This window comes from Pongo abelii, chromosome 16 (assembly GCF_028885655.2).
Source record: "Pongo abelii isolate AG06213 chromosome 16, NHGRI_mPonAbe1-v2.0_pri, whole genome shotgun sequence".
NCBI classification, from domain to species: Eukaryota; Metazoa; Chordata; class Mammalia; order Primates; family Hominidae; genus Pongo; species Pongo abelii.
In genome coordinates this window covers 67513530-67540439 of record NC_072001.2, presented here as the reverse complement: position 1 = coordinate 67540439, position 26910 = coordinate 67513530, and the positions used below count along the sequence as shown (strand labels likewise).

At 42.1% G+C, this 26910-nt stretch overlaps 2 protein-coding genes and 1 long non-coding RNA gene across 10 annotated transcripts in view; 1 reads left to right on the top strand and 2 right to left on the bottom strand.

Annotated features, from left to right (window-relative positions):
- ZNF609 (zinc finger protein 609) overlaps nucleotides 1-4915 on the bottom strand; it is a 231322-nt gene extending 226407 nt beyond the window's left edge. Inside the window, exon 1 of one of the 4 annotated variants that reach the window (XM_054532785.1) lies at nucleotides 4804-4915. The gene's annotated coding sequence lies outside the window, so the exon portion shown is untranslated. Of the gene's footprint in view, nucleotides 1-3339; nucleotides 3467-3668; nucleotides 3938-4803 lie in introns of those variants that run through there. The other 3 variants (XM_002825559.4, XM_024232812.2, XM_054532786.1) reach the window with 3 other exon arrangements.
- LOC129050485 (uncharacterized) overlaps nucleotides 1-26910 on the top strand; it is a 215986-nt gene that overhangs the window by 174167 nt on the left and 14909 nt on the right. For 2 of the 3 annotated variants that reach the window (XR_008514131.2, XR_008514133.2), the window contains one exon: nucleotides 13629-13674. This is a non-coding gene — a long non-coding RNA (uncharacterized LOC129050485). Of the gene's footprint in view, nucleotides 1-13628; nucleotides 13675-16949; nucleotides 17097-20251; nucleotides 20387-26910 lie in introns of those variants that run through there. The other variant, XR_008514132.2, reaches the window with a different exon arrangement.
- Nucleotides 9193-26910, bottom strand: part of TRIP4 (thyroid hormone receptor interactor 4) — a 70135-nt gene continuing 52417 nt past the window's right edge. For all 3 annotated transcript variants that reach the window (XM_002825545.5, XM_024232271.3, XM_024232273.3), the window contains exons 12-13: nucleotides 20030-20132; nucleotides 9193-9498 (exon numbers count right to left, since the gene is read on the bottom strand). In XM_002825545.5, the coding sequence (XP_002825591.2) occupies nucleotides 9431-9498; nucleotides 20030-20132 (171 nt within the window). In that variant the 3' untranslated portion in view covers nucleotides 9193-9430. The remainder of the gene's footprint in view (nucleotides 9499-20029; nucleotides 20133-26910) is intronic.

Sequence of the window (26910 nt, the reverse complement as noted above, 5' to 3'; positions counted from 1 at the left end):
TCATCTCAGGCTAGTTCCATCTGCCTGGCAGTATTCCCATCCATGACCAGTTTTCCATGAGGGAAATAACAATTGCTTAGCTACCTTCAGAGTAGGAGAAAAGGGCAGTACAAGTACTAAGGTACCTGGAAAAGAAGTAACTACAAAGAGGAAGCAGAGTGGGAACTTCTGGAGAACACATATCATTGCTATACTTAGCCTCCATGGCTAAGTTCAGGCAATAGTGTTCTGAGTCAAATAAATAAAATAAATAAGGAGTGGCACTTCCACTTGACAGAGCAATCAGTAAACCCCTCAACAAATTATCGTGTTCCAGTCATTTAGTTGCTATATGCTAATTGCAACATAATTGTTACCAGGAGCCAAAATTATGCTTCCATATCCTCACAAAATAAGCACTAATCTGTCCAACTTTCTAGACCTCTATCACAAGGAAATTTTTTTTCTACCAAGAAGCTGGGACAGGTGGTTGGGGGGGAATCCAAAGCACTCTTTGAATGATGGTCACAATCAGAAGACTCACATGAGATTCCTTGTGGCAAGGGCCCAACTCTGAAGCCACTAAATCTAATCAGGACAAATTTAATCTGAGGCTTCTGCCTTCACTGTCACCTGACAGCATTCAGAAATAAATGCCAAGAGCCCAAGAGCAAAAAGCTTTGGACTCAGTTTAGCTGAGGCTTCACTCAAATATTCCTAGGACACACAGTTGGAAATAGTCTAAAGACAGACAACACCTCCAGTAAGGCCTGAAGACAGTTCTGTTATCAAAAAATATATAAAGGTCAGAACAACCCTGTTCCCTCCTATCAAAGGCCCAACACCTCAGTGGCAGGCCATCATTTAAAGAAACTCACTGAAATAAAAGGATAAGGGAGACACCATAGACAGACTAATTGCCTCAGAAAGACCTTTACCAAAACCAAAGGCTAAAATTCTTATTCAACACTATCCTATGGGAAATGGTTGGCTATTGTGTACACAGCACATTATATACAATTCCCCACTCACAATGAGTTTTACTTCTAATCTCTTTTTAAAGAAAAGTTGCATTTAATGTCCTAAATGGAAACCTCTTTTTCAGACCCAAATAATTTTTTTTTTTTTTTTTTTTTGAGACAAGGTCCTGCTCTATCACCCAGGCTGGAGTACAGTGGTGCAATCACGGCTCACTGCAGCCTCAGCCTCCTGGGCTCAACGAGATCTTTCTCCCTCGGCCTCCCAAGTAGCTGGGACCACAGGCGTATGCCACTACACCCAGCTAATATTTTTTATATTTTTTGTTGAGATGGGGTTTTGCCATGTTGCCCAAGCTGGTCTCGAACTCCTGAACTCAAGCGATCTTCCCACCTCAGCCTCCTGAGTAGCTGGGACCACTGGCATGTGCCACTACGCCCAGCTAGCTGTATTTTTTAAAATTTTTGTAGAGATGAGTTCTCACTATGTTGCCCAGGCCACTCTCAAACTCCTAGGCTCAAGTGATCCTCCTGCTTCAGCCTCCCAAAGTGATGGGATTACAGGTGTGAGCACCATGCCTGGTCCCAAATAATTTTTTACACAACTAATGGTACATAAATATTATTTGAGCACTTCTATCAGATATGTACAATAGGATTCCTTCTAGTTTGTTCTCATCCTTCTCTCATTAATAATCCCTAAGACCCATACATTTTTCAAAAATGTTTATTTCTTTGGCAAATTTCTTAATACAGAGGCAGATATAGACTTTTGCACAATGAGCAAGTCATGTCCTTTCATTAGATTTAAAATAAATATTGAAAGGTTTGTTCCCACAGCCCTTGCCCAGATAGGCAAATTCTGTGGCTTTTTTGTTGTGCTATTATTATTGACCAGGAAGCCACCATTTAAAAGGTACTTGGTTCTTGACTTTTTTATTTTTTATTTTTAAAGAAACAGGGTCTAGCTTTGTTGCCCAGGCTGGTCTTGAACTCCTGGGCTCCAGCCATCCTCTGGCTTCATCCTCCCAAAGTGCCAAGATTACAAGCATGAGCCACCACACCTGGGCTTGACTCCCCATCTTAACCCTGCACAGGTTTTTAGTGGTATTCTGAAACAAACAAAAATCACTGCATGAGTGTTCCATTCATACAAAAGAATTAAATATGATGATTCAACTAAGAGTAGAACCTTCCCTTGAAGTCTTCTTCCTTAAGGGTCTGAAACAAACATCATAGTTGAGTCTACCAGACACTATTCCTTCATAACTTAGTACAGGCTAGCCAAAGAGGCAGGCACAACATGGCTGGCATCCATTATTCTTCTGAAAAATGTGTGCCAATGAGCTCTGCATTGTTCCTCACTCAAAAAGAAGAGCCTTTCTCTCTGGCCTCCTCCAATGGCAAGCCCCAGTCTGGAAAAGGAAGAAAATGGCACTGAGGAGCCTGGGAGATGGAGCATATCCAAAGCTCTCAGACAAGACTTGAACCTATGACCTTCACTGTGTACACAATAGGCGGGTGAGAGGGACCGGTTTATCTCTGCTGCAGCAGTTCTCAGCCCTGGGGTAGCACTCCCGATAAAATGACACGACTATTGTGCGTGGCAGCCGAACAGTCATCTCCTCACAACAGCCTAAACCAGCACTCCCTCCCCCAAGACAAAGCAGCAGGGGTGAAATTAACTCAAGGCTGCAGAGCAAAGCCTAATACAGAAAAGGGAGGCCTGTAGGGGCTTGGGGACTCTCCTCAACCCCTGAGGCTCTGGACACACGGCTGGAAACAGACAGGCTTTCTTCCCCGTCTTTCCCACTCTCATTTAGGTAGGGAGCTGTTTCTTAGAGAATTTAATCATCCGTGATTTGTTCAGAAATATTCCCCCTGAAGGGCTCTGATCTCTCCACCCTGTGTGAGCCTAATTCCTAGAAGCTGAAATGACTGTTTGCTGCTGCCTGTTTCACAAACACACATTAATTGGTCAGATGTGTCTCCTCCTCCTCAACCCCAGAGGGAGGAAGGAGAATCTGAGCAAAGCACAGAGATGATCCAACCGTAATTACACATAAAGGGAAAAGAGGGCAGCATGGGTCTTCCAAACAGGATAGGGTCACAAACCCTCCCGGGGGTACAAGGATAGCAGTTGAGGTACAGGCCCAGGGATCCCTCCATCTTGAAGAAAAGGACAGGAGTAAATGTGACCTGAAGACTGTTAGGGGCACACACCCACAACCTACTTACTGCACGATCCCAGCCACCTTGCTCCCCACTCCCAGGTCACGCACACGTCCTGCTTCCGACCCTATGCTCTGAACAACCCCCACCGCCCCCGCCCCCCGCCCAACTCCCTGACTGGCCCCAGTCGCCCTGAGCGCCCTCAACATACCCAGACTCGCCTCAGAAACTCTCTGGCCTGCTCCCATAACCTAGCCAGACCCAAACCCCCTCCCGGGCACCCCTACCCTCAGCGTGAACCGGCCGTGGCCACGCTTTGAACTTCACCCCGCGCCCCTCGACGCCCCCTCCCCCACCCACGCAACGACCCCCCCCTACACACCTTCCCCTCGCTCCGCCCCAGCCCCCCAACCCCCACTTCCTCCGTCAGGCAGCGCCGCCGCCCCCGGCCCCCATCAGATCCCCTCAGCCCCGCGCCCCATCGGTGCCGCCGCCTCTTTCCTCCCCCAGTCCCGGCTCCACACAAAGCTCCGGACTCACCGCGCGGCCGGTCCCGGGAGCCGCCACCTCCGCCCGCCCGGGGCCCCGGGCCGTAGAGCCGCCGCTGCTACGGGGCCCAGGCCGCCATCCGTTCCCGCGGCCCCTCCCCCCCCACCCCACCCCGGCTCCGGCTCCGGCTCCGGCTCTGGCTCTCTGCCCCCTCCCCGCGCCGCTCCGCCCCGCCCGGCCGGTGCCGCTGTGTCCGGGGCCGCGGGTCCCTCAGCCGCCGCCGCCGCCGCCGCCGCCGCCGCCGCGATCCGGGACAACCAGAGTCACCCGGAAGACGCGGACACTGGACTACCAGGCCCTCGGATCCGGATTCCGCGCTTGTGTGGAGTCTGGAGCGGGTGAGCGCAGGGGAAACCCGGAACCTGGATGAAGGAGCGAAATCCTGGGTCTCGGAATGCGCGCTCACCCGGAGCCCAGATTAGGGAGTCTTAGCTCAGGGAATGCTGGAAAACCCGGCGTGTCGGTTAGAACCCAGATAAACTCAAAGAAACCTGGATTAGAGAGCTCGAACCTAACGCTGTCCCCTCATGGGCAGTAGAACTCTCGCTGGATCAGATTTCCTCATAGAGAGCTTTCTGGGGGGAGTATTGCGCCTTATAACACAGAAGACACCTCTTCTGTATGTCGTTGTCCTTCAACCACAGAGAGGACAGGCCTGTAGGGGATCTGAACATGGGCATCTACAAAGAACAGAAGAGCAATCACAGCTCCTGATGGTTTCATCCATTTTACCCCTTATTTCAGCAAAGTACCAACCTCCTAATTTTTTATCCTTTGTTCTCCAGCTTTTTCTTTTAGGATTACCACTTGCTTTTCTCCCCAAAGCACCCATTTCTAATCCCTCTATATATCCCTTTTCCCCTCACCATCCTATATCACTAAATCTTGTTGCCTTTTATTATCTAAAAGTCTTATTCTGTCCTTCTCCAACCCACCATTCTAAGGATTGTAGCTTTTATTTTTCCTTATCTGCTATTCATCTCTGATTGCCCAGCATACTGTCTAGTGCACAGTAGGCATTCAGTCCATGTTTAAGTGAGCCCTCCCACCCAGCTTTCACTTGTGAAACATCTATTCATGACGACCTCCTAAGACTTCCATCTCATTCCATAGCAAACAAATTTACCTTAATTCTCAAGCCTCCCACATCCTAGCCCCTATTATGTCCTTCCTGTGTCCTTGACCATTTTATTCTGCTTTGCATTTATCTTTTTTCCCTTATCCTGAGGCATCCTTCAACAGTGCCACTCAAGATAGCATGTGACTTGGAGATAAAGTGAGGTCATAAAAAGGTGGGGGGAGGGGTTGATAGCTAAAGATAAAAACTAAACCTTTCTGGTCTAGGAAAAATAATCTCTCTTTGGTCCACCAATAGTCATGTTGTTAGACAGTACGGGGGCAGAACTGATCCCAGGTGACAGCGAACTTCCAGTGTATACTAGACAAAGTTAAAGTGAGGATTCAGCTACTTAGCAGGTAGAGACAGAGAAGGGTTTAGTGTTTTAGACTTAGGCATGATTTAATTAAGGATTAAACATTCCAGTAGTCATCTCCCACTGAAGGAGCATGACTCTGCCATTGGAGAGAACTAGACTGCAAAAATAGGGAACAAAGGAAGGTAAACATTCCTGCAGTGAACTCCAAGTTTCAGCCAGAGAAAGTTCTCAAGCCTGGAAGAACCACTAAAAATTTTCAAGTGATCAGATGTCCTACATAGTAAACAAACTTTAAGTTTTGATTTACTGTTCCTGTAGACCAAGGGTTGGCAAACTGCATCTCACAGGTCAAATCAGGCTCACCACCTGTTTTAATATGTCCCACAAGCTAGAATGATTTTTACATTTTTAAACAGTTAAATAATCAAAAGACTATTTCATGATGTGAAAATGATATGAAATTCAAATTTCACGCCGGGTGCGGAGGCTCACGCCTGTAATCTCAGCACTTTGGGAGGCTGAGGCGGGCGGATCACGTGAGGGCTGACCAACATGGACAAACCCCGTAAAAATACAAAAGTAGCCGGGCGTGGTGGCACATGCCTGTAATCCCAGCTACTCGAGAGGCTGAGGCAGGAGAATCGCTTGAACCCGGGAGGCGGAGGTTGCAGTGAGCCGAAATCTTGCCACTGCACTCCAGCCTGGGCAACAAGAGTGAAACTGTCTCAAAAAACAAACAAACAAAAAAATAGTTTTATTGGCTCTAGCCAAGCTCATTCATTTACATTATCATCTATAGATGCATTTTTACTACAACAGCAGAGTTGAACAGTTGAAACAAGGACTGCATGGCCTGTGTAAAGCCTAAAATATTTGCCATCTGACCCTTTACAGAAAGTTTACCAACCCCTGCTCCAGACAAACACTATCCAACAGAACTTTCTGCAGCGATGGAAATGTTCTATATCTGTGCTGTCCAATGCAGAAGTCACTAGCCACATGTAGCTATTTGAGCACTTGAAATATGGTCAACAGTGACTGAATAACTGAATCCTTAATTTCATATAATTGAAATTTTCATAACCACAAGTGGCTAGTGGCTACCATAATAGACAGTACAGCTCTAGACTCTTAAATCTTCTGTACTGACGTTTTTTTTCTCCTTATGCCACGATCTCACTCCCTTCCTATGACATTCCTCTATGGATTCTCAGGAACTCCCCACCACCCCACTGTTCCACAGTCCCACTCACTATATACACATCCATTTTTCTGACCTCAAGCTAGGGTACACTTACTAGGTTGTCTCTCTGGACTCTCCATTGTCACAAATGAAGTCTGAAAATGGATCAAGTTATCAATTGTCACCCTAGGAATTAAGCCACATTATGTACATACACATAAATGGACATTTACACAAGTTTCTTTGTGTCAGAGGATGGCACTGAGGCTGTATTTTCTTCTCTGCATGAGAGAAGTAGAAAAGCCCTCCACATGCTGGATGCCTTGTTGCTGCTGGTGCATGTGGTATGGATCACCTCCCTCCGAACACATTCACAGAAGCTCAGAGCAGCAGATGTATACTTGGCTACTTGAATCTCTAGGAAAAAAAATTCCTTCATCATTGGATTTTCTGTCCCTCCCCAGGCCTAACAAACTGAAGTTCACTGATTTCTTTAGTTTAATAGATGCTTGCTTTTCACTCGTCTTTTTGAGCTGGCTTTTTGAGAATAACTCCCATGCTGTCTTGATCTTGGCTAGGTGCATTTTTAAAATTTACTAAATTAAATGAAATCCACATAAATGGGCTTTGAAGTCTAAATTTTTCACACTTACTTCCTAAGAAAAAAATGAATTTATGTAAATTTCTGACTTAAAACAGGGGATACCTAGTTTTCTTTTTCCAGATTAGCTATAGCAAGAAACAAACAAAAACCCTTACTCTATTCCAAACATCTAACTGCAAAGCCAAGGCTTCCTACATTTGATCTTAGCCAAAAGGCCGAGAAGCAATAAAGCCAAGGCTTCCTAAACCCCGTCAGAGGTCTCCAGTTTCATATATCCCCCTACTCTGACTTTATATAAATGAGACTGAGTCCTGCCTGGAAAAACAAAAACAAAAATAAAAAACAAAAAAGCTGAATCCTTTAGGTACTATACAAATTGACAGCAATTGAACCCAACTATTCAAAAGGGGGTACAGATATTTAGACTGCAACAAAAAACCAGCTCAGAAATGTGAAACTTCCTTTAGGCCACACTGTCCCAGAGTTACACAGTCAGAGCAAAGTGTTGTAAAGTACTAAAAGGCTATTCCTGGGCAAGTTTGCACTCAGGCTGCTAAGAATTTCCACTAGGCTTTAAATTGTGCTATTCATCACTGAGCAACTGAAGGCCATCTACCCCCAAGTTTCTCCCACACTTCCTCCCTGGTGTCTCCACAAATAAAAGAGAGACCTTATACCACCACCACCATATGAACTAAAGACAGACTTTCACAGTCTAACCATGAAAAGGAGAAGTTTCCATGTTATTCTGCCATTTACTAATGAGGCTCCAGTTGCATATTTTGGATGCTGAGGTGGGTTCTTATAAACTTGTAAAGTTCTTGTAAACTGTCTTATCTCAGCACACAAAATGGTTGCATAACCTGATCTGTCGCAGCTCCTGATGTTTTTCTTTCGGCATGCACACAGTCTATCCAGGAGAAAAAAATCAATCCAGACACCTCTATGCTCAGGCTGTTGTTCAAATAAACTTTTTTCCTCCCTCCCTAGGCTCTTCACCTCCTGCCTTCTAGTTTTATTTTGGTATTAAGAGAGCCAGACAACTCCAGCACAGAATTCAAGGTGCTACTGCTTGGTAAACTATTAGCTGCATGTGAACCCAGTATGGCTTCATTAATAATAGGGTCTGCAGGAAGCCAGAAAGAGACTCCCCCGACATGCCCCCTGCCAAAAAAGTGGACATTAGCAGTCCTTGCCCCTTTCTCCAGAGTTTGAACAGAAAAAGAGAATACTACATGTTTGCATCACCGGAACAAGAATCGGATGGGTTTTCCCTGGGAATCCAGGGTGATCAGGCCCTGCAAAACCAATGCCTAGAGCTATGCAACAAGCAGGGTTCACAGTTGAGTGAACATCAATGCATAATGAGTGGAGGCATTTCAATGCAAATAAACGCTGAATATGAAGGATTAAAGAAAGGGGAAATTAATCTTTTTCATAACACAGGGCACATTTTTTTTCTCTCCCTTGCTCTCTCTTTTTTAAGAAATGCACACAACTGCTGGAGGGAGTCCAACTTCCCCAGTGTGGTGGTGTTGTTTTATAAAAAGCAGAACATACACATTTAAGACCATGAATTTCCTCAGGATGCCAGCAACTGAGATTCTGACAGCTCTTCAGAACAGCCTCAGAAAGTGTTTCACTAAGGACGGCCAGACTGACAAAAATCTCATTTCAAACCAACCTCTTCTTTTTCCAAAGCGCATAGCTTTCTGGGATGTGAATGGTTTAAAAGGTTTGATTTCAGCATTTGGGGGGTATTTGGATGCGTTTACTAAGGCGATTTTATTTTTTAGTTTGTTTCTAATTGCCCCATCCAAGTGATGCTTTTGCAATACCAACAAAATAAATAGGGCAGCTTCATGGTGCTTTAGCAGGTGGCTCCATCTCCTCCCAGTCTGAACCATCCATATCCTGGCTTCTCAAACCCAAGAAGTGGAAGCACTTCTTCAGGTTATTCCTTCCAAAAAAAAATTTGCCAATGAGGGTTACTCGGCTTTTCACATTTCATTCAGACTGTTCAAGAGACATTGGATTGGAACAGAAAACTTGTTACAAACCTTTTTGTCCCATCACAGGTTTGTATTAAGCACAGGATTCCTCAAACATCCTATTACTCTATCAGATTATCCCTTTGATAAGAAACTTTAAAATCTGAGAGGATCCCTCAAAAAAAATCATTAACCTAGGTTAAAAACTTTCTAACTACAAATACAAGTCTCAGAAAGGAAAGGAATTTCCAAACTTGGTCCAATCTCTTTTGATACTATTCTGAGAAAAATGTCAAAAGACTTAGAATTTTTAAACAGGTTTTTATAAATAATGTATTCAAAGATTTTGACCCATTACATAAAGTAGGAATCCCACTCCTTAAGAAAAATATACAGATTTTGGTAAGAGTTTAAGTTCTGAGATATTCAAGCCTGACGCCAAGCCTTTAGGTTTCTACTACTTCAATTCCAAAGGACAAGTAGATAGCAATTTTAGTACACAAAACTCCACTATGCTTTATAGTTCCTTTTCTCCTGGGTCAGACAGCTTTATTCTGCTTCATTAACCCCTTCTTTGCTCCTTGATGGATCTTGGAATCCAATTTCCCTGTAAGGGAGAAAAAGAAGTCTCATTATTTATTTTTGTATTTGCAATGCAAATCTTTTGTAGCCTCCCAGGTCTTCTGGTTACTGTGTTCCTGTCACATTCAATTATCTTACTTCAGGACTCAGACACTTCCAAACTTCAGAGTTTCATTCTGTAAGAATAAGGAAGCAATGGGAACACTGTACAAGGATACACAAATGCATACAATGAGTATTTGTCCTAAGAATCTAAGAAGTTAATTATTTCTAATTTTGTAGTTACTAGAAAAGAAATAATCACATTTTTAAGGGCGTTTGATGCTAAGGCAAATTTTTAAGAATATACACATGCAATAAAGGAAGGCATTTCACACAGTGGGAAATCCATTCCTCTGACCTGTTAACTGGCTGAGCATACTGCATGAACCTTCACAGTGAGAAAAGCAGTTCAACACCCCTTTGCTGCCTCAGACTTAATAGGGGGAGTGACCTGCAACAGTGGAATAGAATCCACATGAATGCTTTACTGACAAAGGGCCCCTATCACCAGCTAAGAAGGTTAAAGGTCATAGGCTATATGACTCTCTAAGTGTTAAACTTAGAAAACAAGCAACCTTCCCATCCCAGGTGACCCTAATGAAAGGTATATTACTGATGTGGTCTCCGACCTCTTCTCAGATCTACCAGGATAGAGTTTGGCTCAGTGGGAGCAGCCTTAGGAACCATCCATCTCATTAGGAGAATCTTAAGAGAATTCCTGTCTGTCTGGCCTGAGAACAGTTTGGCAGTTTGCTTTCTCCCACAAAAAGTCTCATCTAAGTCAATAGTGATGCTTATGCTGAAAACAGAAACATAATTCAATTCAGTCTCAGCACTAAAAAAAAAAGAAAACAAAAAAAAACAAGGAGTCTTCCCCTTCAAAGGCAGCTGAGTATACCACAGGCCCATGCCCATAATCACTGCCTCTCAGTATGTTGTCATTTTCATTTGTTGCAGCAATCAGGCATAACAGAAAGAGCACTGGACTACAAATCAGAAGATCCAGGTTCTAGTCCACCCTTCTCTGGTATTAACTAGCTGTATGACCTAGGCGAGTCATTCAATTTCTTTGGATTTCAGTATTTTCACTTGTCCAATTAAGTTAAGAATACATGTACTGACCATGGCACAGTAAGATTGTGAGAAAATTAGCCTCAGCCTAACAAGTTTCCCTGTTTACTTAAATCTCCTCTTGCCCAACATTAGTCTGTCTGTATATCTCTCTTTGCCTGTTTATCTCTCTCTTCTCTTTTAGGCTACACCTGCTTCTAGAAGAACATTATGTCCTTTTCTGGGCTTCCTCAGAAACCATCACTAAGTGATACCCTGAATATCATTTAACAATAATCACAATGCTGTTGATTTTAATTAGGGCTTTAGAGCATAGGGCATTCCCAGGGATTTAGGAATTCTTTTATCCCTTATGCTGCCTGGCTGAAAACCTGAACATGCGCCAGCCATCTGGCAAAGAGCCCTGTTACAAGGCAAGTCAGCCTTTGTATCCCTAACACTACCATAGTGACTGCCAAATGGTAGACGCTCAATAAATGCTCTCACCAAATGAATTAAACAAAGGTAGACACTACAAATTTCAAAACCTTTATATTATAGACAGTACTAAGTAACCACAAATAGCAGATATCAGATAAATGGAAGAGTACAGATTGTAAAGGTGGTGGTACCCAGAGATGAGTCTCATTCAGCTTTTTAGGACAAGCTAGGACAGAATTTAGAATTCCATCTAGGACTCCAGACATCCAGTTGTCTGTATTGCATAAGTTGAAAGACTATTTATTGAGACAGAGTCTCTGTCGCCCAGGTTGGAGTGCAATGGCATGATCTCGGCTCACAGCAACCCCCACCACCCAGGTTCAAGCAATTCTGCCTTAGCCTCCCCTGTAGCTGGGACTACAGGTGTGTGCCATCACGTCCAGCTAATTTTTTTATTTTTTGGTAGAGAGAGGGTTTCACCATGTTGGCCACGTTGGTCTTGAACTCCTGACCTCAAGCGATCCCCCACCCCACCTCAGCCTCACAAAGTGCTGGGATTACGGGCGTGAGCCACCACACCTGGCTGAAAAACTCAGTTTTAATCCTGAGACTTCCTAGCTGTATAACCTTGAGTATGTTACCTAGTCACTCTTGTCCTCAATTTTATCAACTCTAAGAGGAAACTGGACTATACAATACTGAAGGTTCCTTCTAACTCTATGATATTGTGCCCTAGAAATGAAATGTAAATTGGAATAATTTGTTCCTGAGGCAATCTGATACAGTGAAAAGAACAGGAAACCTTGTGCCAGAAAGACTTGAGTAAAACAACTTCCATAAACCTGTAAAATGAAAGGAGGAAAAAGCCCTTACTAACACACAGAGTTATTAAGAAGATTATAGCTAACATGAAGTGCTTTCTATAGACCAGTCACTGAGCTACATGTATTACATGTACACTGAGTCCTTTAATCAAATAACTACAGGTTCAGTATTCCTTATCTAAAATGCTTGGGACCAGAAGTGTTTTAAATTTCAGATTTTTTTGGATTTTGGAATATTTGCATTATATATATTTACTGGTTAAGTATCCCAAATCCAGAAATCCAAAATCCCAAATGTTCCAATGAGCATATCCTTTGAGCATCATGTTGAAGCTCAAAAAGGTTTAGATTTTGCATTTCAGATTTTCAGATTTGTGGCAGGGCATGGTGACTCATGCCTGTAATCCCAGTACTTTGGGAGGCCAAGGTGGGCAGATCGCTTGAGCCCAGGAGTTCCAGACCAGTCTGGCCAACATGGTGAAACCGTGTCTCTACCAAAAAAACCAAACCCCCCTCAACCCCCCAAAAAATTTGCCAGGTATGGTGGTGCAAGCCTGGAGTCCCAGCTACTCGGGAGGCTGAGACAGGAGGATGGCATGAGCCCAGGAGATGGAGGTTGCAGTGAGCCAAGATCTCATGCCATTGCACTCCAGCATGGGCAACAGAGTGAGACCCTGTCTAAAAAAAAAATTTTTTTTTTTTGGCTGGGCACAGTGGCTCACGCCTGTAATCCCTGCACTTTGGGAGGCCGAGGCAGGCAGATCACCTGAGGTCAGAAGTTCAAGACCAGCCTGGTCAAAATGATGAAACCCCGTCTCTACTAAAAATACAAAAATTAGTTGGGCGTGGTGGAGGATGTCTGTAATCCCAGCTACTCAAGAGGCTGAGGCAGGAGAATTGCTTGAACCCGGGAGTTGGAGGTTCCAGTGAGCCGAGATCGCACTATTGCACTCCAGCCTGGGCAACAAGAGTAAAACTAAAAATAATAATAATAATAATAATAATAATAATAATAATAAAAGCAATAAAAAATTAGCCAGGTATGGTGGTACAGGCCTATAGTCCCAGCTACTTGGGAGGCTGAGGTGGGAGAATTGCTTGAGCCAGGGAGGCAGAGGTTGCAGTGAGCCGAGTTCACACCACTACACTCCAGCCTGGGTGACAGAGTGAGACCCACTCCCAGAAAAAAAAAAATAAAGATCAGATTTGGGATGCTCAGCCTATAACTGAAATAATATATATTAAAGTGTTTCAGACCAGGTGTGGCTCATGCCTGTAATCCCAGCACTTTGGGAGGCCAAGGCAAGCAAATCACTTGAGGTCAGGAGTTCAAGACCAGCCTGACCAACATGGCGAAACCCCGTCTCTACTAAAAATACAAAAATTAGGTGGGTGTGGTGGTGCTCGCCTGTAATCCCAGCTACTCGGGAGGCTGAGGCAGGAGAACTGCTTGAACCCAGGAGGCAGAGGTTGCAGTGAGCTGAAATCTCACCAGTGCACGCCAGCCTGGGCAACAGAACAAGACCCCATCCCAAAAAAAAAAAAGGCGGGGGGGGGGGGGCGCTTCATAAATTCAAAGTCTCCTGAAGAAGTAAGGGTGATTATATTATTTACGCTGAGGCTTGGGAGTTAGGTTTCTTAGTTATGGTTTCAATTTCACCTTTCATTTACCATATAACCCCAGGAAAGTCTTTTAATTATTATTTATTTCAGATTCCTCATAAGAAAAAAGGACATATCATTTTCTTCACATTCTTAAAGCTTTACTGAATGAGAACATTCCTATTTTACGTTTCAGGAAACTCCAGTATGATTATGAAAGCCCTCAAGTGAGACCAGCTCAGGTAAGATCAACCCATCAGAATAAAACACTCAATGGTAGGCAGACTAATCTCTGGCTTCAATGATGATGTCTAAAATGGAAAGCTAATAGGAGAAACAAGATACAAGAGGAACAAGGATTTCCAGGATATTCCCAGGAATTCAGACGTTCTTTCATCCCTTAGGCTGCCTAAAAAAAAATCAGACATTTGCCAACAATCTGTGAACTCCTTACAATCATGGACATTTTGTATCCTTAACGTCTAACAGTGATTGCCAATAGAGGCAACTCTTGGGCCAGCTGTGGACAATGATGGTAAGGGACCGGGGCTTCTTGTGGAAAGCAGCAGTCATCATGACTGTCCTTAGATTGCAGGAACTTTAAGCTCTGAGTTCTAGTTCACCCTGGGCTTCTTTTTTCTTTCTTTTTTTTTTTTTTTTTTTTGAGACGGAGTCTCGCACTCCCGTCCAGGCTGGAGTGCAGTGGCGCCATCTCGGCTCACTGCAAGCTCCGCCTCCCGGGTTCACGCTATTCTCCTGCCTCAGCCTCCCGAGTAGCTGGGACTACAGGCACCTGCCACCACGTCTGGCTCATTTTTTGTATTTTTAGTAGAGACGGGATTTCACCGTGTTAGCCAGGATGGTCTCCATCTCCTGACCTTGTGATCCGCCTCGGCCTCCCAAAGTGCTGGGATTACAGTAGTGAGCCACCGCGCCCAGCCCACCCTGGGCTTCTAAGATCAGGATCTGGATAGTGAACCATAGTGACATACAATACATCCTCTTCATGGTAGGGTGTAACACTTAGTTTCTGTATTTCCCCAATATTTTTACATTTAGTACCTAATCGTTTCAGTGTTAAACCACATCCTCAATCATAGTGCCTAAAAGAAAATCAAATGCATGTGCAGCAGATGGGCAAGAAGTTAAAAGGGGAAAAAATATTTGTCATCAATTGATATAACTCTCATAGGAATTTTCACATGGTTTGCAAAAGATATAAGGTGCATGAGTTTATAGAGCATGTTGTTAAATTTAAAAAATTTCCTTTATCTGAGTATTCAACCTATATAAAGCAGACACAGAGCCAGGTGACACCCTATTGTATATTGCTTTTCTGAATTATTTCAATTTCAGGAGACACAATTACCTTAAGGTCAAGCAAACTCAAATTTACACTTCCAAAAACAAATCAAAGTACACACCTTTAATTTAAGGCAATTATACATATATATAATATATATTTTATATATATTATATATAATATATATTTTATATATTATATATAATATATATTTTATATATATTATATAATATATATTTTATATATAATATATAATATATATTTTATATATATTATATATAATATATATTTTATATATAATATATAATATATATTTTATATATATTATATATAATATATATTTTATATATATTATATATAATATATATTTTATATAATATATATTTTATATATATTATATATAATATATATTATATATAATATATATTTTATATAGTATATTATATATAATATATATTTTATATAGTATATTATATATAATATATATTTTATATAGTATATTATATATAATATATATTTTATATAGTATATTATATATAATATATATTTTATATAGTATATTATATATAATATATATTTTATATAGTATATTATATATAATATGTATTTTATATAGTATATTATATATAATATGTATTTTATATATTATATATAATATGTATTTTATATATTATATATAATATGTATTTTATATATTATATAATATGTATTTTATATATTATATATAATATGTATTTTATATAATATATATAATATATATATTATCTATTATATTATATAATATATATATTATCTATTATATTATATATTATATTATATATTATCTATTATATTATATATTATATTATATATTATATTACATATTATATTATATATTATATATATATAATATTATATATATATAATACAACACATAAATGGGTCATATTCTAAAAGTTTATTTGCAAGTCTGAAGTTTGGAACCTGAAGCCGAGCATAGTAGTGTATATCTGTAGTTCCAGCTACTTGGGAGGCTCAGGCAGGAAGACTCTTGAACCCAGAGTTCAAGGCCAGTCTAGGCAACACAGTGAGACCCCTGTCTCAAAAATAAAAGTTTGGAATTTCGAATATATTTATCATAGAACTAATCTGTAAAGGGTGGCTAGGTTCCTAAGCCACCCCACAAAAAAAAAAAAAAAAAACATTTAAACCACAGTGTTATAAGTAAAGCAGACTATTAATTAATTTTTTTTTTTTTAGAGACAGGATCTCGCTGTGTCACCCAGGCTGGAGTGCAGTATTGCAATCATAGCCCATTGCAGCCTTGAACTCCTGGGCTCAAGCAATATTTCTGCCTCAGCCTCCCAAGTAGCTGGCACTACAGGCACATGCCACCACACTGGAATAATTTTTTTTTTTTTTTTGTAGAGACAGGGTCTCACTATGTTACTCAGGCTGGTCTCAAACTCCTGGTTTCAAGTGATCCTCCTGCCTCAGCTTCCTAAAGTGCTGGGATTACAGACATGAGCCACTGTGCCTGACCAAGTATTAATATTATTAATGCTATTAATCACTTCATGTAATAATATATCTAGGGGAAAATGTGATAACCATTCCAAATTAAGAGGCAGGTATGTATTTTCCCCAATGTAACTGGGATTAAAGACTTTTCCAGCTTAAACTACTGGAGGTATCCCCTAGGACCTAAGGGAAGAGAGTTCTGGCAGAGTAGAAGGTTTTTAGAGAGGCCAAGATGGATGGATCACCTGAGCTCAGGAGTTCGAGACCAGCCTGGGCAACCTGGCAAGACCCAGTTTCTAGCAAAAATACAAAAAATTAGCCAAGCATGGTGGCGCGTGCCTGTGGTCCCAGCTACTTAGTAGGCTGAGGTGGGAGGATCACTTTAGCCTGGTAGGTGGAGGTTGCAGTGAGTCGAGATTGTGCCACTGCACTCCAACCTGGATGACAGTGAGACCCCATCTCAAAATAAAATTTTCACTACCTATTGTTTCTGTGCAATTTTTAACCTTGTCTAGTCTACCATTAACTAATAGAAACAATAGGAAAAAGATAGGAAGTTATTAAAGCTTTCTCCTAAGAATGTCACTCCCCTCCCCATCATGAAACCTTATGGAGAAGAACGAAGGCCCTATAGGTCCTGAAGGTGTGGAGAAAGTACTAAAGTAAAACATTTCAGAGAAATATCTAAACTCTACACAGAACATTTTCTCACAGGACTTTAGGCAGCCGATGAAAACCAAGCCGGGGAAGAAGCTACGAAAAGGGAAGTAGGACTAAAGATCAAGTAACAGTGGGTTTGAGAGAGAGGATTTACCACCGTTTCCTCCTACCACCAGTGTTGCCACCAGTACCTAGAGGAAGGTGAGAATGAAATGGAGGAGGAAGGGGTAGACTGCTAAAACCAAAACAGAGGGAGGGTAAAAGGAGATCTAAATCCTAAACAGGGCCAGGTGTGGTGGCTCACACCTGTAATCCTAACACTTTAGGAGGCCAAGGCAGGAGGATCACTTGAGACCAAACTGGGCAACATAGTGAGACCTCGTCTCTACCAAAAATTTAAAAATTATCTGGGTGTGGTGGCACATACCTGTAGTCCCAGCTACTTTGGGGGCTGAGGTGGGAGGATTACTTTATCCCAGGAGGTGGAGGCTGCAATGAGCCATAATTGCACATCTGCACTCCAGGCTGGGTGACAGGCCAAGGCCCTATCTCAAAAATAAATAAATCCTTAATAGTGGAGAAAAGAAAGGATTTCCAGGGCTACTGGGCCACCAACTGGAGTACTGTCTGAAGTAAATAATTTGTGTCAGTTAAGGGCAACTTGGTTCAGATCTTCCAATGTGTAGGAATCTTAGGATCTTATCAATCAAGATGTTGCCTGAATTTTGCAGTAAATATACATTAATATAAATTCCTACTCCAAGCATTTCATTTTGTGATTGAAAGCAGTGTTACTTAAAGTACAGCCAGCTGGCCAATAGCATCAGTATCACCTGAGAGCAGGATTGAGGAACCTGTGTTTTAACAGCTTGCTAGGTGATTTTTAGTTACATTATAGTTTGAGAAGTACTTCTCTAGGGAATAGATTTATAAAATGGCTAGTTGGTCCCCAAGGTATTGGATGAGGGAGAGCTGTGCACCAGTGAGGACAATGCATGCCCTAGAATCACGCAATTCACACAATGTGAAAGCAGTGACAAAGAGGCACAAAATGGTAACTGACATGAACAAATGGGAGAGTTGCTGATGTTGCTTTTCCAAGGATGTTAGGCAGGGAGGACACCACTACTATATATGTGTTTTTTGTTTTTGTTTTTGTTTTGTTTTGAGATGGAGTCTCGCTCTGTTGCCCAGGCTGGAGTGCAGTAGTGCGATCTCAACTCACTGTAAGCTCCGCCTCCCAGGTTCACGCCATTCTCCTGCCTCAGCCTCCCGAGTAGCTGGGACTACAGGTGCCCACTGACATGCCTGGCTAATTTTTTGTATTTTTAGTAGAGACGGGGTTTCACTGTGTTAGCCAGGATGGTCTCGATCTCCTGACCTTGTGATCCACCTGCCTCGGCCTCCCAAAGTGCTAGGATTACAGGCGTGAGCCACCGCGCCCGGCCCACTATATGTGTTTTGAGACTGCTTTGAAATACATGAGGCTGCTCTAGGACAGAGGAAGAAAAGATGGGTCCCAGCTAGACCCTGTCTCAATCAATTAACTAATAAAAATTTTAAAAATGAGGCCGGGTGCAGTGGCTCACGCCTGTAGTCCCAGCACTTTGGGAGGCCGAGGCAGGCGGATCACAAGGTCAGGAGTTTGAGACCAGCCTGGTCAATATGGCGAAACCCCATCTCTACTAAAATACAAAAATTAGCCAGGAGTGGTGGCAGAGACCTGTAGTCCCAGCTACTTGGGAGGCTGAGGCAGGAGAATCGCTTGAACCCAAGAGGTGGAGGTTGTAGTGAGCCGAGATTGGGCCACTGCACTCCAGCCTCGGAGACAGAGCGAGACTCTGTCTCAAAAAAAAAAAAAAAAAAAATGTTAAAAAGGAATGAAAAGCAAGACAGCCAAGGCCATACTCTGGAAACCAATAATGAAGAGAAATGTGGGAAATGGTGTCTCTAAAATAGATGCTCAACAATAAATACTTAAAATGTTAAGTCTTTTTTTTGAGATGGAGTTTCACTCTTGCTGCCTAGGCTGGAGTGCAGTGGCGCAATCACGGCTCACTGCAACCTCTGCCTCCCGGGTTCAAGCGATACTTCTACCTCAGCCTCCTGAGTAGCTGGGATTACAGGTGCCCACCACCATGCCCTGCTAATTTTTTGTATTTTTAGTAGAGATGGGGTTTCACCATGTTGGCCAGGCTGGTCTCGAACTCCTGACCTCAGATGATCCACCCGTCTCAGCCTCCCAAAGTGCTGGGATTATTGGCATGAGCCACCACGCCGAGCCCTTATTCTTGAGTTGAATATTGAACAATGAATAAATGGATAAATGACAATGTTGCCACTGCACTGCCTTACTACTTCCTTTAATGAGCAGTACGGTGGGGCGAAACACTCTTTTGGCTGAAAAATAGCATTTTAATGTAATAGGATCTGAAATAGAAGTTTAGAGTGACTTACTATGCCGATAATTGTGGATCAAGGTATACTTTGGAAAGGCTTTACTGTAGTTAACCTAACATAAAGTTATTGATAAGTATAATTATATTAAGCCTCCAACACTAGGGACACACAGAACACAATAATTTTTTTTTTTTTTTTTTGAGACCGAGTGTCGCTCTGTTACCAGGCTGGAGTGTAATGGCACAATCTCAGCTCACTGTAACCTCCGCCTCCCAGGTTCAAGCAATTCTCCTGCCTCAGCCTTCCAAGTAGCTGGGACTACAGGCGCTACAGGCGCATGCCACCACACCTAGCTAATTTTTTTTTTTTTTTGTAATCTTAGTAGAGACGGGGTTTCACCATGTTGGCCAGGATGGTCTCGATCTCTTGACCTTGTGATCCGCCTGCCTCGGCCTCCCAAAGTGCTGGGATTACAGGCATGAGCCACCGTGCCCAGCCAAAAGGGAAGATTTTATAAAAATCTAGACAAGTGAGATGCAAGACAAAAAAAAGAAAAGAAAAGAAAAGAAAATTAGACCATCAAAGATTATGACTTACAGGCTAATCCAAAGGTAGTGGGTTACCTCAACTGATTGCTTACAGTCAGTTACAGATTGAACTCCTTGTTCTACTTTCTTCCCCATTCCTCACTACTGCACTTGACTAGTCTTAAAGAAAAAAGAATCATGACTTACAGATTTTTGGATTTCCTTTAATAGGAAACTTCACAACCATTTCCTGAGGATTTTTGCAGATGAAAACAAATGGAGAATCAGATTCTTGACTGATGTCTGGAAACTGTGAAATATAAAAACAAAAAGTTCAGGCTAGTTGGGACAAGTTTTGAATTTAAGGAGAACAGAAGATGTCCCAGATTTCACCTCAACATTCTGATGATAGTACTTTCCATTTCACAGGTAAAGAGGATTATGCTCAACCAGCAAGAACAAACCTTTACCTTTCTACAGTCCTTAGTACAGCATTATACAGTCTATTGCCTGCCATCTCTGATTTCCTATAGTGGGAACAACTTCATTAAAAAAAAAAAAAGGATACCTGAAATCCTCCCAGAAGATCAGAACTGACTGCTCTTTTATCACAAACAACCAAGAGTCAGGAGATTCAGAGATCTCCTTGGGGAACATCAGGTACCCCCTAGGTTCAACTCAAGTGAAGCACTGGAAGACTTAAGAAAAATAAAACATCTGTGGAAATTCTGCCAGAAACAGTACACACAGCCCTTCTCTAGCTAAAGGGAAGGAAGATGATTCATTCTGAAAGGTATGAACATGCAAAAGCTGTTTTGCTGGATGCTTTCCAGATCTACTTCGGGTGAAAAGGTAACTGGTTAGAGCAATTCTGAAAATTATTTAGAAATCTCCTTTGGATCTCTTATCATAAAACAAATCTGTGTGAATAGTTAGGACTTTTACTTTTTTTGTAAAAACAGACACAGAACCTAGAGTAAGACTATGCTGGCTACACAATCACAATTTAAGAACAATTGGGGGTTAGCAATGGCTAACTGAGCTGGAATTTCATTATTTCGTATCTTACTATGTCTTATGTTTAGCATGTTCAACAAATATGACTCATAGGCTTCTGGGTCAGACTTCATTACCAGAGAAGTCTTTCTCCTAGTAACTACCATAAAAAGTATGAAATTACCTGTATTTTCCACCCTTATTTGACTGCTAAGATATGCCTTCTAAAGTCTAAGCCACTAAAAGTTTCATTTTAAAAAGTCAGGAAATTCAAATTTCTCTGCAACTAGAAGCATGAATAGTTAAACTTCTTTACTGACCACTCTTGTCCTACATGATAAGTGATGCTGTGGAGAAAACAGAAGGGATTTTTAGTAGCATCTGGCCCTGCCCATACACCATGGCTTTCAGTGTGGAAGAGGTGGGACACGTACTTTGTTTTTGTTTTGTTTTTTTAGAGATGGGGTCTCTCTATGTTACCCAGGCTGATCTCAAACTCCTGGACCCAAATGATTCTCCTGCCTCAACCTCCCAAAGTTCTGGGATTATAGGAGAGACCCACCGCACCCAGCCAATAAAACAAACTTAATATTAACTATCAGCCACAATCATATTAATAGGCAGGGTCAGATGTTCACAGTAGAAAAGTAAGGCTACAGATATAAGGGTAAACCCTCTTTTTTCTTATCCCTTTTATCTTCAGAAGCCAAAGAAAAGCAGGGCCCAGCTGTTATTGCTGGGTATTAGAAGGAAATAAGCTCTGCACAAGATCCATGCTGAGGTGCTTTGGCACAAATAAAACCAGAGGCTGCCATCAAGATCTCCAAACCTAATTCTACAGAGACCAGAGCAGCAGCAGTCATAATTACTATCTCTTTAATTTTCCTATTTTTCCTTCCCTGTGGCTTAGAGACCATTGAGGCAAAGGACAATCACAGCTCTGCTTTTCCAACACCACAAACCATTTCAGCCAATCTCTCCTCTTTCTTCCATATCAATAATTTTTGCCTCTCTACTGGATCAATCCTATTAACACACAAACATTCTGTAATGTCTGGCATGAAACAAAATCTCTTATCCAGATCCCACATCTTCCTCCAGCTACTACTCATTTCACAGATTCCCATTACAACAAAATTCATCAAAAGATTATCTGTACTCCCCGCCTTTAATTCCTCTCCTACTTTTTTCTTGAATTCACTATAAATAGGCTTTCACTCTCATCATTCCATCAAAATCATTCTTGTAAAGGTCACTGTTGACTTCCATGTTGCTAAATCAAATGGTCAATTCGCAGTTCTCATCTTTTTTTTTTTTTTTGAGATGGAGTCTTACCCTGTTACCCAGGCTGGAGTGCAATGGCGCGATCTCGGCTCACTGCAACCTCTGCCTCCTGGGTTCAAGCGATTCTCCTGCCCACCTCAGCCTCCCGAGTAGCTGGGATTACAGGCGTCCAACACCATGCCCAGCTAATTTTGTATTTTTAGTAGAAACAGGGTTTCACCATGTTGGCCAGGCTGGTCTTGAACTCCTGACCTCAGATAATCCGCCTGCCTCAGCCTCCCAAAGTGCTGGGATTACAGGCGTGAGCCACCGTGCCTGGCTCAGTTCTCATCTTAATTGATCTATCTGTAGTAGAACTTGATAGAATACTTTTTTTTTTTAATCTTCACTCTTGCCATCCAAAGATAGAATTCTTTTCTCTGGCTAGGCGCGGTGGCTCACACTTCTAATCCCAGCACTTTGGGAGGCCCAGGCAGGAGGATTGCTTGAGCCCAGGAGTTTGGGATCAGCCTGGGCAACATAGCAAGACCCCATCTCTACAAAAAATGAAACATTAAAAAAATTAGCCAAGCATGGTGGCACACACTCTAGCCTGGGCAACAGAGTGAGACCCTGTCTCAAAGAAAAGCCAAAGTATATCCAATATCTCACCATTTCTTAAGACTTCAATGGCTACTTCCCTGGTCCAAGCCATCATAATGTCTCCCTGGGTTTCTGCAATAACCTCCTAAGTGGTCTGTTTCTGCCCTTAACTTCCCTCTTGGTCTATTCTCAACACAGCCGCCAGAACTAATTTTTTTTTTTTTATATCAGATCACGCCATTCTTCTGCTTAAAACTCTCCAATGGGTTTTCATCTCAATCAGAATAAAAGTCTAAGTCCTTGCTTACCATGACCTACAAGTCTGTAGACAATCTGGCCCCCCATTTCCCCTCTGATACCTTCTTTTACTTCTCTCCTTCACCTTCACTCCACTCCTGCCACACTGGCTTCCTTGTTCCTGCCTCAGGTTTTTTGCACTTGCCTTTTCCTTCTTCCTGGAATGCTTTTCACCCTAGATATTTCCATGGCTTCTTCCCTCTCTTCCTTCAGAACTTTGTTGAAGTGTCAACTTTTAGTGAATATTCTTGATAACCCTATTTAAAATCAGAGCACCAAATTCCCCACAAACTTAGCACTCTTAAACTACCTCTCCAGCCTTATTATTTATTTATTTATTTGTTTTTTGAGACGGAGTCTCACTTTGTCGCCCAGGCTGGAGTACGGTGGGGCAATCTTGGCTCACTGCAAGCTCCATCTCCCGGGCTCACACCATTCTCCTGCCTTGGCTTCCCAGTGGCTGGGACTACAAGTGCCTGCCACTATGCCCGGCTAATTTTTTGTATTTTTAGTAGAGACGGGGTTTCACCGTGTTAGCCAGGATGGTCTCAATCTCCTGACCTCGTGATCCACCTGCCTCGGCCTTCCAAAGTGCTGGGATTACAGGCGTGAGCCACCACGCCCGGCCCTCTCCAGCCTTATTTTACCATCGTCTGATACAATACAATTTACTTATTTAGAACTTTTACTTGGTCTCACCTCACTAGGATGAAAGCTCCATGAGGACAGGGATTTTTGTTTTGTTTACTCATCAGCATCTAGGACCATGCCTAGTTCACAGCAGGCAATCAATAAATACTTGTTGAATAAAAACGCAATGAATTGGCCGGGCGCAGTGGCTCACGCCTGTAATCCCAGCACTTTGGGAGGCCGAAGCGGGCGGACCACGAGGTCAGGAGATTGAGACAATCCTGGCTAAAACTGTGAAACCCCATCTGTACTAAAAATTAGGCGGGCGTGGTGGCAGGCGCCAGTAGTCCCAGCTACTCCGGAGGCTGAGGCAGGAGAATGGCATGAACCCGGGAGGCGGAGCTTGCAGTGAGCCGAGATCGCACCACTGCACTCTATCCAGACTGGGTGACAGCGCGAGACTCGGTCTCCAAAAAAAAAAAAAAATGAATTTACCAACTTGTGCATTAACGTTATTTTATTCATGGTGAATACACACATGCTGGGAATTGTACACTCTTAGAACTGTAACTCTAAGTAAAAGTAGATATTACTCTTAATGTGTTATCTCTAAGCTTGTGTCTTGGCAAGTGGTCAGTATGGCTCTATGTTTAAGAAAAACAACCCTGATGTGTATTAACAGAGTAAGTAAATGTTAAATAGTGGGAAAAACTGGAAAAATGGTGGACAAATTAAATAACAATAGGTTCCTTGGACCCATCGTGCCTCACAATAAAGACAAACATAAAAATCAACTTTCCCAGATGAATCTCAAATTAAAGTTCCAGGTGAATATCCCTTTTCCTACTACTAGCACTGAACTTCAAGGGGCTTACAAGAAACAAAGGTGAAAAGCAAAGTAGCCTACAAGGAATAAAGTAAAGCCTATGCATTGGAAGAAGAGATTATTTTTCATTATCAAATGCATTAAAACAAAGTTAGCTTGGCAGACCCTCAGTACCTCCAAAAAAAAACCATAATCCCCATAACCAGGGCCTGGACACTAAAGACCACATTACATACTAACAAGCCACTATATACTTACATCGTATCCTAACAAGTAAGGGATATTTGGTCTGAAAGTCAGAAAACTAAAATGCTGCTTACCCAGAGAAAGAATAAGAGAAGGGAGGTAAAGAATGTGAATAAGCTCTGGATGTCACATTTTATATTTATTATTAATTAATTATTATTTTGAGATAGGGTCTCACTCTGTTGCCCAGGCTAGAGTGCACTGGTGTGAGCACAGCTCACTGCAGCCTGGACCTTCTGGGCTCAAGTGATGCTCCTAAATCAGCCTCCCAAGTAGCTGGAACTACAGATGTGCACCTCCACACCCAGCTTTTTTTTTTTTTTTTTTTTTAAAGACAAGGTTTCACTCTGTCACCCAGGCTGGAGTGCAGTGGTGTGTTCGTAGCTCACTACAGCCTTGACCTGGAGGGCTCAAGCCACTCAGGAGGTACTGGAGACTACAGGTGCACACCACCAGACCTGGCTAATTTTATTTTTTTTAGAGGACTAAATATATATATATATATATATATATATATTTTTTTTTTTCTTTAGCCATTTTCTTAAGAGAAAAAATTGGTTAGCAGTTTTTGTCAACCACCACTGATTCAGTGGAAAATGGGCATTTTCACCAAATCTTCAAGCCTCCCCTTCATTCTTATTCATTCTTGTACTGAAATGATCAATAACTCCTAAACTATGTCACTCTTCACAACAAATTCCCAGATGATCTGTAAATCTTATATCTGTTTCCAGATATAAGATTTATACGTTGGCCAGGCATGGTGGCTCATGCCTGTAATCCTAGCACTTTGGGAGGCTGAGACAGGTGGATTGCTTGAGGCCAGGAGTTCAAAACCAGCCTGGCCAACATGGTGAAACCCCGTTTCTACTAAAAATACAAAAAATTAGCCGGGCATGATGGTGGGCACCTGTAATCCCAGCCACTCAGGAGGCTGAGGCAGGAGGATCGCCTGAACCTGGGAGGTGGAGGTTGCAGTGAGCCAAGATCACACCATTGCACTCCAGCCTGGGCAACAAGAGTGAAACTCCATCTCAAAAAAAAAAAAAAAAGATTTATAAGTTGTTAGTTGAAGAACTAATAACTAAAGCAACAATAATAGGGAATTCATTAACAAAGAACATATATTTGCTATAGGCTTTCTTGGTCTGATTTTTGAGGAACTAGATACAACATGAAATCAGGGTCTGAAATCTCGTTAGCTGAAAACCAACTCCAAGAATACTGAGGTGATAATATGCAGAAAGAGAGAAGGAAATGAGTCTGATAAAGAGGTGCAAGAACAGATCCAAGGAAGCATATCCCGCAAGCAACTGTGCTCTGTGATAAACAGTTCTCATTTATATTTTCCTTCATAGCAATTCAAGGTGTCACAGGATAACTACCACCCCAGGCCCCACTCTACTGGAAGACAAATGTTTTCTTACTTCAGGGTGACCTACTGATCATAATACTTTAACCAGATGACGACTGAATATTTGACTAGGGTTGAATAAAGATCATACCAGTTGGCCCAAAGTGGGATAGTTGAACTCCCATATACCAGTAACCCAATTCAAGTCACATGCCTAGTATCAAAGACAGGGGCTTCCAGCTCAATGCTACAGAGACAATCCATATATGTACCAGGTGAAAGAAATAAGTGATAAGACATACACAAACTTACGGATCTTATAGCCATTTGTGGAAGACAATCTGGTTGAAGCAGCTACAACCAGGTCTCACTCTATCGACAGTAACATTTCCACTGTGATTTCCTGTGCCCTGTGGAATCATATGCTAGAACCTCCACATAAAAGAACTCAAACAAGTATATTTTCTCTAAAATTAACCTCATAGCTTTTCTGGCCTGATTCTTCAAGGCCTAACTGGGAATCACCCACTCACGACAATTATTTTTGGTCTTCATTTTAATATAATAGGCTTCCACTCCAACTTAAACTAGTGAAAACCAGAAGAAAATTGCTTTTAATTAAAGACAGTTTTGGGAGGCCGAGGCAGGTAGATCACCTGAGGTTGGGAGTTCGAGACCAGCCTGACCAACATGGAGAAACCCTGTCTCTATTAAAAATACAAAATTAGCCAGATGTGATGGTGCATGCCTGTAATCCCAGCTACTTGGGAGGCTGAGGCAGGAGAATCGTTTTAACCTGGGAGGCCGAGGTTGCGGTGAGCTAAGATTGTGCCATTGCACTCCAGCCTAGGTAACAAGAGTGAAACTCAAAAT